The 12,589-nt window shown below is 34.5% G+C and overlaps 1 protein-coding gene across 2 annotated transcripts in view; it reads right to left on the reverse strand.

Moving 5' to 3' along the window:
• Nucleotides 1–12,589, reverse strand: part of LOC106869481 (eukaryotic translation initiation factor 4B) — a 33,145-nt gene that overhangs the window by 15,862 nt on the left and 4,694 nt on the right. For both annotated transcript variants that reach the window (XM_014915238.3, XM_052968646.2), the window contains exons 2-6: nucleotides 6,686–6,844; nucleotides 3,978–4,171; nucleotides 3,753–3,857; nucleotides 2,481–2,526; nucleotides 399–467 (exon numbers count right to left, since the gene is read on the reverse strand). In XM_014915238.3, coding sequence (XP_014770724.2) covers nucleotides 399–467; nucleotides 2,481–2,526; nucleotides 3,753–3,857; nucleotides 3,978–4,171; nucleotides 6,686–6,844 — 573 coding nt within the window. The remainder of the gene's footprint in view (nucleotides 1–398; nucleotides 468–2,480; nucleotides 2,527–3,752; nucleotides 3,858–3,977; nucleotides 4,172–6,685; nucleotides 6,845–12,589) is intronic.

A 12,589-nucleotide genomic window follows, 5' to 3' on the forward strand; every position in this document is an offset into this window, starting at 1 on the left:
ACATACACATGTGTGTGTACCCTTGTCTTGGCATCGTGGTGTAAACAAGCATCACCAGCATACAAGTAACATTGTTTGCTTGCAGTCTTCCGTGAAAAACATGTCTGGCAATGTGGAAATATTACTTTACTTGGAAACCAATGAGGACTAATGACAGGAAGAGCATCTGGCAGCATAATATCAGTCTCAACAAATTCTGTCTGATTCAGACAAGCATGGAATAGTGAGATGAATGTAGTAAATAGCTTATAATTCTATAATTTTTCTTTTTCTTTCAGTCTATCCAAATGGTTGGGATAAAATTGTTGCAGGATTTTAATTAAAATGACCAGAATTTTATGCTACATTCCATAAAACTGTTTGAAATTGGTTGAAAGTGCAAATCTATTGAAACTAACCTCTAGGACGTCTCCAGTCACAATCCGTTCGATCAAAGTGGTCATGCCCACCTCGTCTGTCATCACGATCTTAAAATAAAGAACACAAACATATCAATTCAAACTCTAAAAATTCAACAAAGAAAATAGGGTTAATAATAAAAAAGCTTAGATCTTATGGAAACAGTGCCATGTCTTCAAGCATGGCAATTATAATTCCAGCACCACACACACCATGTAGAATATTAACCCTTTCATTACTATATTTCTAACCAAAATACACCCCTTATGTGTTTCAATTAAATTCTAAAATATATCACAGATTTACATCCATTTCATAACATTTGTTGCAAAGCGATTCTAATTACAGGTAAATTCATCAAAATATTGACTTATTTAGATTTTGTTTAAACAGCAGCATAGAAAATGAGTTATTAGCTAATATTCAATGAGTATATAACAAAATTTTAATAACAGAGAAGAATGGTGTAAATTACTGAATTAGTTATCACTTGAACTTGACATAATGGAATAATGAAATTTGTCTTTGAAGAAAACTAGGAAATGAAATGTAAGCCATCAACTAAATGAAATAACCTCTCTCATATACACAGAAATACATAATAATGATTCACCAAATTAATCAAACTTTATCATGTATTTTGCAAATAAGTTAAAAAAATAAAAACAAGGTAGATTCGAAAAAAATTATTTATAACCCTCTCTCCACACACACACAATATTCCTAAAAATGCTTGGATTTCTAGCTTTCCAAGTGAGAAACTCAAAACATCATTTTTTCCCTCTTTGTTTATGTTCAGCATAACAATTTATTTCCTCAGAGACTAATTAAAAAAAAAAATCTTTTTTTTTCTTCATTTCTTTGGCAAGATTGTAGCTAGGTCTAATATCTTCCTGAAAATTACTAAGAAAAACAGTTTTAAATTTTTACTATATTCAGGTACAAAATCATTTTTTTGTTTATTGCTATCAGAACTTGTGAGAATTGTTTCACTTTCAGAAAAAGAAATATAGATTCATAATCACTCATGTGGTTTTTATGTCTGTTGTATATTTTCTTAGATTTTTCTTTTCATTTGAAAATACTTTGAATTCAAACTTGTTGCTCGACAACATGAAACTGGTGTCCAGTTTTCATCTTCAGTGAAACATTTCAGAAAACTGAAGAGCAAAAAAATCTCCAAAAATCCACAGCACTCACATATCATGTACAATAATGGTGGATGAAACCATATGTTTTCATGAATGTACTAATGTGGCCCATTTTCATCCAGGTTGGTAACATTCGCCACTGAAATTATTGGCTGGTTTCAGGCAGTTTAGAATCAGAAGGGCTAAATAATGAAAATAATAATCCTTCCACAGAAGAATTTGATAATGTGCATATACTGATCTGAACACAGAGCTTGAATTTGAAATCATATATACAAGATTGGAGCCTGGTGTTGCCATCCGGTTTCACCAGTCCTCAGTCAAATCGTCCAACCCATGCTAGCATGGAAAGCGGATGTTTAACGATGATGATGATGATGATGATGAAGTAGATATCAGAAAACAATTATTTGTAGGTTTTAACCAAGATTGTACTGTGGTGTTTTTTCTACCATATGTGTAACAAGAGTGTCGGTATGGCTGTGTGGTTAAGACATTCCCTTTGCAAGAACATGGTTTTAAGTTCAATCCAACTCAGTAGCACCTTGAATGAGTATCTTCTAACATAATCTAGGGTTGACCAAAGTTTGAGTAAAATTTAATAGATGGAAAGAGTGTTGAAGTACTCTGGAAGGATTGCGTTCCAGGCAACAGAAAGCAGTCTTAAATTATTGCCTTCTTTAATGCCACTGCCTGGCTCTATCAGATCCAAGCATTCTGTTGCAAGCATTAGGCTAGGTCTATATCCTGATGATAACTCCTTTCCTTCCTTCCTTCCTCTACCAATCCCGGAGAGCCTAAAAGACAATCACGAGCACTAACCTTTCTCCTCTGTCTAAGCCATTTTAAATAATACAAACATTTCAAGTGTTTCACAAAGTGCTGCTGTAACAAAAAGGAAATTTATAGAATTCACAACAGTCTCCTTACCTGTGTTTCCTGGCAAGTCAATGCGAATCTTTCTTCCATGAATCACCTGAAAACAATACACAAATAAGATGAAAGTCTTTCTGAAGATTTAGGTAACATTTTCTATGGAGATATAGAGATCACATCAATAAAACAGTAATACTCAAACTGACAATAAAGGATGAGACTATATATGTATATATACACACTGACAGTAGTTTTGCGTTTGTCAAATATATTCATTTATTTACATCATTTTGAATTAATCATACATTGTCTCATAACTTTAAGATTTCAATGATGTGATTATATATTTTTTGGATGACATTGTAGGATAGGTGCTAGAGAGAAACTAAACAAGTGTCGCCATGAAAGAGGAAGACAAAGGGAGAAGTGATGAGATTAGATGTTAGAATCTAGGGCTTCGCAACAGAATTTACCACCGTCAACAACACGCTGAGAGTAGACTCTCCCAAATCATTTATGGCACAAAAAATGAAGATTCTCAAAAGGCTAATGGTTGACGTTAAAAAAGTCAGTCAATGTATTTCGAGCCAACTGGATCATTTGGCCAGAGTGTATCCTGGTTTGAGATGTGACAAAGAGTACAAAACTACCTTCTGGACAGGACACCAATGTGTTATAGATACTGCCGCTACTCATTTCAGCAGAATAGAGTGGAAGAATTAACTACCTTTCTCAATGAGACATATCACCTAGTCTACGACTGAACTTTCATCATTACTACTATGAACCCAACACACTCACCACTAAGCCACAGCTAAAATATTAATGATTATACACCAAAATACATTTGTGCCAACACACTTGGTATAAAATCATTTTTAAAACATGTCTTGATAGTTTTTAATTGATCATATATCAGTATTATCCAGCTGCAAAATCTTTATGCAAGTATTATTCTTATTTATAGATCAAAAACCATATTTTTAAATACCAAACAGTTACTTATTTGTTTCAATAAAACAGCAGCAATTGTCCTTACAAATTTCCTTATTTCACCTTCCATGTCAATAATCTTAATTCTCAATGTTTTTTCAACACTAAATAGATAATGGATGCCTCACTGCAATTTATCTGGATAAAAGACCAAAAGGTTACTCCAAGAATGTCTTTTGTAGTAGGTCTGCTTGATCAGATCTGGCATCATTTACTTCAGTAACTTACCATTTAACTGCTGCAAGACTACATTTTTCTTTCTATAAGACTTTCCTAAAACTGACACACCTATACTTATATTAAAAAAAGTAAAACAAAACAAACCCAACTTACATCGTCATTCATAGATAATGCCTCTATAAGAGATTCTCTGTCCGAGAAGTAAACATAACCAAATCCACGAGATCCTCTGTCAAGCGGCAACCTGATTTCGGATACCTAATAAATGAAAGGAATTTAGTAAACTGTCCTCATATATTTAAACATACATGTATCTAAAATAAGAAATCTCATAGTAAGCATGCATGCATGCATGCAATCACATATTAAAATTCTTACCTTCAGCTTCGAAAAAAATTTGGCAATTTTTTCTTGCTCGATATCATATGGTAGATTTCCGATATAAGCTATAAATGGGGCTGTTTGTGGGATACTTTCAAGGTTAATATCGGGACCTCGTGCTGCCCTTGGTGCCGTTGGCAGCATGGAACGGTCAATAACAGTTTTATAGGTACTATCTCCATAATCTCTTCCTAAAAGAAAAAGGTTCTTAAAATATAATTAAGACTGTAAAATTTGCCAAACTTGGGGCAAAAATTTTATAGTTCAGAAGTTTATGATTATGAAGGAAAAAAAAAAAAAAAATCCATTTGATTATCTGGAAAACGAAGTAAATAAGATGAGACAAAAATGACAATTAAAATATTAAACCAAGTTAGTCCCTAACTAAAGAAATAGAGATTTATAGTATATCAAGCATTAGTTTGAAAAGAAAACTATTGTACTGCACCAGCTATTAATAAAATAGGATGCTTATTTTAATGGGGGTTGGGGGTTGGGGGGCAATCTTGAAGTAAATACTGTATTGTTTTGGCATGTAAGACATGCATATTTTGTGAGAAAAACATAAACCACAATGTTTGAGAACTGCAGGACAATTAAATGAAGAGCAGCAAACCATCAAATAGGTGGAGGTGACCATTGTTTGGTGATTTTGCTCAACAACAGGCACAAGAATGCCACTGGTTTGCCCACCAATTTTGTTTTTATAACAGGCATCTATCATGTGCCTGATAGGCACTGCCTTGCTATGTGGATAGGGATTTGGTGACTATGAAATTTTCCTCCTAGAATTAGATTTCTAAAATAAGATACATTTTCCATGATGCAGCCTCTACCAAACCCTGATATATGGAGGTAGCACCTAAAAGACAAATATAACTTCTTCTAAAATGAAATTTGTGTAGTAAAATATTTCCAAATAAAAAATTGATTAAAAACAGACAAGAGTTCAATGAATTTTGATTCATAAATGCACCACAGATTCTATCAAAATAATAAAACTAATCTTTTCCCAACAACACATTCATAGCACTCAAATAGGATGATAGAATGCACATACAGGGAGCGGATCTTTTTACAGCTATACGTCATCACACTTATCACTAAAGGGTGCATAAAAAAAAACAAAAAAACTTCTTGTTAACTGATAAATTAAGAGAAGTAAGGTTTGAATTCATGACTATGTAAGATAACAAGTGTCAAGCACCTCTACTCCATCCAATGAAATTCAGTAATTTTATTATTTAATATTTAACTGCATTTCGTATTTCCCATAACAATGATAAATTGTATTGATGTGCAGCGATTCAACTATATAAAGCTATGGAAATATCAAACTCTTTTAAAATTGGTTATATTTTCTCACCTTACCCAACTTCTTAAGAGAGGCGAGTTGATTATAGGTAGATGTTTTCACATATATTTACAAGATTTTTTTTATTCCTGGGCACTGATTTTGTGTTTCAGAGCTGACATGTGTTTAGTATTTCCTGTAACTAAAAAGCTGCACCACTCCCATTAAAAAATGCATTCCAAGATATATTATCATTTCCCACATTGATGCAATGAAGGCAGTGTTGGTCTGTTGATGTGCATATTTAGTTTCATCACTCAGCTTGACAAAAGTTGCTTTAGGAAAAAGTTTTGAATACCCAACGAGCTTTGCTTTGAAGTTCACAAGTTTTATGACACTAAATTACTAACAACAGCATTGATGCAGTGATAACTACATGATCACTCCACTCCTGCCAAGAATCAACAAATTCTGACCAATATGATATGGATGGCACTGAAATGAGAGCTTGGAAGCTCTCCTATTTTTGAATTATTAATTAATAATAAATAAACAATGAACAAATAAATATCACCAAATTCTAACCACCATATGATGCTCAAAAATTGAAAAGAAAACATTAATGTTTTAAATTGCTGTTACATATATTTCAGGACACATTTACAGTCGTGTACTTGTGGAACTGTACTTAAAAGAGTTGATGATGTCTGTTGAACTAAACATACCAGATACTTAAATTACTTAGGTAAAGGTTAGCAGAGAAAATGTGCATTTCTAATTCATCAGTACTGTTTATGTTGAAGTTAACACAGGCTAGTTTATTGAAACCCATCACAGCCACATGAATGGGCAAAATGATACACAAACATTTCGTCATACACTTCACTGAATGCTGTCACAACTTATGCAAATATTGAAGAAAAAGTGATATTTTAATAAGCATTTTTTTAAATTAGAAACATTGAGATATCAAATAAATTGTTTTAATGGTAGAACTCATAGATAAAGCTATAGATAACATGTAAAATAATGGGTCAAAAACACTCTTGGATAGAAAAAAGTTGATGACTGAGATGTGTTACCATTTCACAGGCAGCCATTGCCATTTTTTTCTATTCAAGGGATTTTTAACCCAATATTCATCATCATCATCGTTTAACGTCCGCTTTCCATGGGTTGGACGATTTGACTGAGGACTGGTGAAACCAGATGGCTACACCAGGCTCCAATCTGATTTGGCAGAGTTTCTACAGCTGGATGCCCTTCCTAACGCCAACCACTCCGGAGTGGTAACTTCATCTACTTGGAGTTTCCCTCTTAAAATGATTTGTTTGATATTTCAGTATTTGAAAGGTGTGACAGAAAAGCAGGCAAGTGCCTCAAAATAGCTTTTATTTCTTAATATACTTACCATCAAGATCAAGACTTGCAGCCTCTTCCGCCCAAGAATTCATTGTCTGCCTTGTCCGCACAATATTGCTACCTGGTCCCCCAGGTAACCCACGCTGTTCATCTGCCAGAAAGTCATTTAGATTAAAAGTCTTTCCTTTCCGCTTCTTCTGTTTTTTACCTAGAAGAGAAAAACATAAGATTTACAAAATAAATGTTTCACATTGGAAATGGTCTAGAAATTTGTTATAACAAACAGCCATGCATTTCCTAAACTGCATGTCTGCTACTAGTAAAGTAAGGAAAATGGTAAGCTGGCTAGATCTGCCATGAGCACACTATTGTCACAAGGTCCATGCCTCAATAAATGGGGAGGTAGTATTTTGGCACTGCTAATTCAATGCTGACTTATTTGACATCAGATGTTTAAATGTCTATCCCTCTTTCACTCCTCTGTTTATGCGAGGGTACATTTCTCTTTAAGTACATGAGAAGCTGGCTGGGTACTCCGTTGGTCATGATGACAAGTGTTTCAGTTAATTTGATCAATGGAAAAGTCTGCTTGTGAAATTAATGTGCAAGTGGCTGAGTACTCCACAGACACAGATAGCCTTAATGTAGTTCTCTAAGAGTTTCAGCCAGACACACCGAATACGACAATGCCGGCCTTTTGAAATACAGATACAAAACTCATTTCTGCCAGCTGAATGTGGAATAAAGTGTCTTGCTCAAATTGACCTCACAACTTTATGATTGTGAGCCAAATACACTAACCACTAAGTCACATGCTTTCATGAGGAGGACAGTGCTTATGTCAGTTGTGTTCAATTGATAAATTGCAATGTTGCCCGCTCTCTCTATCTGTATATATACGTGTCTGTGTTTGCCTCAAGTACCGAAAAGTATGAATGAGAAATCATCAGTGTCCAAATGAACTGTGCCCAATCACTTTCCTTTGAAAATTCTATTTTATTAGTTTATATACTCAAGTTGCTATGGAAAACTCTATATCAAGAGCTGATTCAATTTTATTATGAGATGCAGATATTAGCATTTCTGATGCTAAAATGAGCCATAGGGCTTAGTAAGTTAAAAGCCACATGAAGGAGACCCAGGTAAAAAATGAAAATCAGAAATATTTATAGATACAGTGGGTTAGAGTGTTTATTGTCCTGATACCGAGTAGAGAAATCCATTGCCAAACTAGCACCATCTTGAAAGGAAATCCAATCAACAGTTGAGAGGGCCAGCCATTGGGTAAGGCTGAAAAGGTATGACAGAAAGTGTTTAAAGTAATGTATAGATGTCTGTATGACAAATCAGTCCTGTATGACTCCATAATTTGAATGGTATTGAAGATCCCAAAATGAAGGACCTAAGTTAAGATCAAATACTAGACAGCTGATCCAGTAAGTAGGGCCTCACATCTGGAAGTGGGAGTGGAAAACTGTAAAGTTGCTAAAAAGCAAGGCTCCAAAACAGAGCACATTCTCATCTGATGGTCCTTGTAACCTACTGTTGTCAGTAGGCAGAGCTTTCGATTGGCAGCACCTGCCCAAGCAAGTTGTTTCTAAGTCTCTCTTTAAGGAGAGAGTACAGAATAGATAAGAGTTTATTTCTTTATTTGAAACTAAATCAAGTTCTGAATTTCAAATTTTGTAGACACTTTGTCAAGGCCGTGTGAACTAACGATTTATGGCAATGTCTCACAGGGGGTGGGGGTTGAAGATTGAGTAAGTGGGGGATAAAACTGACATGATTTCCAACTTCTAAGCCAGTCTAATTAGAGAAATTTCAATCAGTAATAATTTCTATCCTGCCAAAACCAAAGACTGAAGCAAGGAACTTTTAGATCTTCAGTTTAATGTCTTCAACTGAGCTAGTTTGATTAACTGCAATAGGTTTCATAATCTCAACCCTTTGCCTGTTTAAAGCATTTTCCTAAGTTTGTTCACAATGTCCAAGTAAAGGGTTAAGAAATATACATTTCCAATCTTTTAACTTTTTGTTTAAAATATGTTAAATAATGGGCAGAGAGAAAGGCTTGTTTCAAATTAAAATACAATAGGTTTTGTCGTTATGCAACATTACACCTCCCTTTTATATATAGGTTAGATTTGTCTGAAATCTATATATTTACATAACAGAAAAAAATGTATTGCAGCTATGGAACACTGCTAAATACCAGACACGACAAGGTTTAATACACACACACATGCAATTATCTCTAGTTATTGCTCCACCTGTTGAAAACAGCTGCCTAAAATCTTACAAATCATGCTCTCAAATAAAGGTTGTATTGAACATTGTTCCTCACATACAAACGATGGGACTATCATGATTTACATCCTTCTGCTTTAAATTATGAAAGGTTTCATTAAAAAATGTGACATGATTGGGCTTCTTTTAGTTTCCATCTACCAAATCCGCTCACAAGACTTTGTTGGCCCACGGCTAAAGTAGAAGTTGCTTATCCAAGGTGCTATGCAGTGGGACTGAACCCAAAACACATGGCTGCAAAGTAAACTTCTTAATCACACAGCCAGCCAAGCTGCCTTATCCTCATACACACATCATTTTAATGCCTACTTTTCCATGCTTGCATGAAAAAGATGGAGTGTATCAAGGCAGATTTTCTTCAAGTGAATGCCCTTCCTGTCACCAACCCCCACTTGTTTCCAAGAAAGGCAATATTTCCCCCCATGACTGGGTTAGGTTGGCTCAGGGGTATAACAGAAGACACAAAGTGCCATGCAGTGGGACTGAAACTGGAATCATGTGGCTGGAAAGCAAATGGCTTCCCACAGAGCTAAGCCTATGCCTTTATATATATTATATATATATATATATATATATATATACACACACACACATATATACACATCTTTTATTTATTCTATTGGTCTCTTTACACGACAGGCTCCTACATCTACTTATAAAGCTTAGATTAGCTGGGGTAGAGTGTCTGGCTATAGTAGATGATACTTGCTCATGGTACCAGGCAGTGGGATTGAACCTGGAGCCATGTGGTTGGGAAGCAAGCAGCATTAATAATACTAATAAGGCTTCCAAAACAAGGTTTTTATAGTTACATGTAATGTAAAATCTAAAACAAAACACAATTGTAGAAAGTACATGTAAACATTATATGCACAAGTAAATCATATTCTAACTTTGGCTGGTTCCATAAGTACCTTTCCAGTAATGCTTATACATACATTATGCAGTAGCTTACATCACTATAATTTCATTGTCTTAATTGACACTCCTGACACCTTTCAATATTTACTAAAACTTTAAATTTTACTGATTTCTGTTTTCAGCAAAAATCTTCAAAATGGGCTTCTTTTGTTTAAGTCATATAAAGTCGATGATCTGAAAGTCCTTACAGGTGTTCCTTTAGGAATTTCTTCAGCAATTTGACTTTTTCAAGCATTAGTATGACTATTTGATCTCACATTTTTCTTGGATAGCACCTTGAAGGGCTAAAAATCCACTTAAATATTGGCATGAGTAGAAATGTATCATCGAAACACATGGCTGTAGTCAACAATGTTTAGCAGCGTTGTGCTGCCATGGTGGCAGGTTGCAAATGAATGCTTTGTAATTCTAAATACTACCAGAAGACCAGGAGATAGAGAAGACCAGGAAGATAGATAGAACAAGAGAGTAAAGTATAAAAAACCTTTTAAAGGCTTCACCAGGTGTGGGCAGTGTACATGATTCTTTTCAGAGACTTTGCAACCAGAGACAATATCTGAATGCATGTAATGATGTGGACTCTGATAAAGGCATCCAAGGGCCATGTGGATACTATTAAACTGAACGGCTGGCCAAGAATAAGAATTATCATTCTGATGAGAATCCAGAGTTTAAGTCAACTAAATTTCACTCACAAGACTTTGGTCTGAGGCTGTAGTGGGAGAAACTTGTCCAAAGTTCCGTGCAGTGGGATCAAATTAGCAACTGACGTTGTCATCATCATCATTAATAACATCCCTTTTCCATGCTGACAGGGATTGGATGGTACAACAGGAATTGATAAGCTGAGCTCCAATATTGGGTATGGTTTTTACAGACAGGTGCCCTCCCTAACATCAACCACTTTACTGAGTACCTCAGAGTACACTGGATGCTTTTTTTTCATGGCACCAGCACTACCAAGTACGCACAAGACAAGACCCTTCAGTTGAATGGGTATAGTACAGAAAGATGTGATTGAATAACTGTCTTGCAGAAGAGATGAATACATGTAATCACTAAATGAAAATCCATTAAGAGAAAGACTGTGATGCCAGAAAGCAATTCATATCCTGTAACATGAGTGTATTGTAAAATCTAAACTAGAAAGAGACCTAAAACAAATAAGACTGGTGTTGAATGCTTTGCCAAAAGATTACCAAGTTACTCTGCCTTATTTCCAGTCAGGTCCCATTGCAGAAAGTATGAGGAATCTGAAGCTCAAAAAGTGCAGATGATAATGTGTAATCAGCTGACTTCCTTCTTACACCTTTACATCTCTTAGTACTGTTCAGTATTTCCAATGGACACAGTATACTCTTTGTCTTTTACTAAAAGGTCAATGCCCTGTCAGTCATTAACAGGCTCCTTTTCAGTTTGGTTATTCTGCTAGATGAAACACACGTGAAGATGGAGATTAAAATAATTTTGTGTTTGTGTGCACATCTCTTAACACTTTTTCATGGTGGTGTGGGTTGGATAAGACTTACTGATCCAGTATTCAATGGTTGCAGGTTCTCCTTGTTTCCAGCCCTTACCTACTTTTCAGCTGAGGCATTGTTATTCTGCTCATCTTCAAATGTTGAACTGTGTTTATATGAGATGTAAACCATTGCTCAAACAGTGTCAATGATATAAAGATGTACAAACAAACACCCACTCACAAGTCTTCATACAGTTTCTGGCTACCAAATACCACTCACAAGTCATTGGCTAGTCCAAGGCTATATCAATAGATCCTTGCCCAAAGTAAAACACTGGAATAAAACCTGAAACTACATGGTTTTGTGGGTAGATGTACAATCATGTACATCTACACATACAGTTATTTGTTCAGAATGCTTAAATTAATTGGTAAAAATATTCTGAACCTAACCAAAAGTAAAATGTAATAAGTTGCATTAAAATTTCAAAAATAAATCAGATTTAATGGTTTCTATGAGCAAGAATCTTTTAGAATCAGTTTGGCTTTTGAGAATAAGATGTTAGCATATTTCTCAATTTTAGCAGCACATTTTCAGGGCATTGAAGTACATTATATTTAAATCAACCTTGCATATAGGATCTGGGGTGATTTTCGAGTCATTTTTAGGGGAAAAAAAATGCACATCTTATATGATATCAAATACAGTAATCTTTCTTATTACATTCACTTCATGTTTGTATAACAATGCTTTTAGTCTTGGAAAGGAAGGCGTAAGTAAGTATCTAATGAAATTCATTTCTCTTAAAATAGTCTTTTTTTCCCATTTGTTTTAGATAACCTTTTAGTAATATAACTTTGATGTACTTTTAGATTTGCGAACTGGTAAACAAAAATATTCTCAATTCTTTTGTGGCATTTTGATATCCTTTTGACAGAAATAGGCAATATTTTTGTAAGTTTTGTCAAATGCTTAATAGTAATTTCGTTAATAAATAATACAAAAAGCCACAATTGTATGGCTAGTCATATCAATCCAAACAAGTTACAGTACTGAAAAGTAGCACTATGCTTCACATGGACCATATATGTGTTGTTGGCTTTCAATCAATATAAGAAATATATGATTAGTCTAATTAAAAATAGAGGAATTGGAATGATTTATGTTGTTTTTTTTTATGACTCCACAGTCCTGATCAAAATGATATAATAAATTAATATGTCTATATAAAAATGCAAAGAAAATGAATAATACATACATGT

This window comes from Octopus bimaculoides, chromosome 6 (genome assembly GCF_046866305.1).
Source record: "Octopus bimaculoides isolate indiv1 chromosome 6, ASM4686630v1, whole genome shotgun sequence".
Lineage (NCBI taxonomy): Eukaryota > Metazoa > Mollusca > Cephalopoda > Octopoda > Octopodidae > Octopus > Octopus bimaculoides.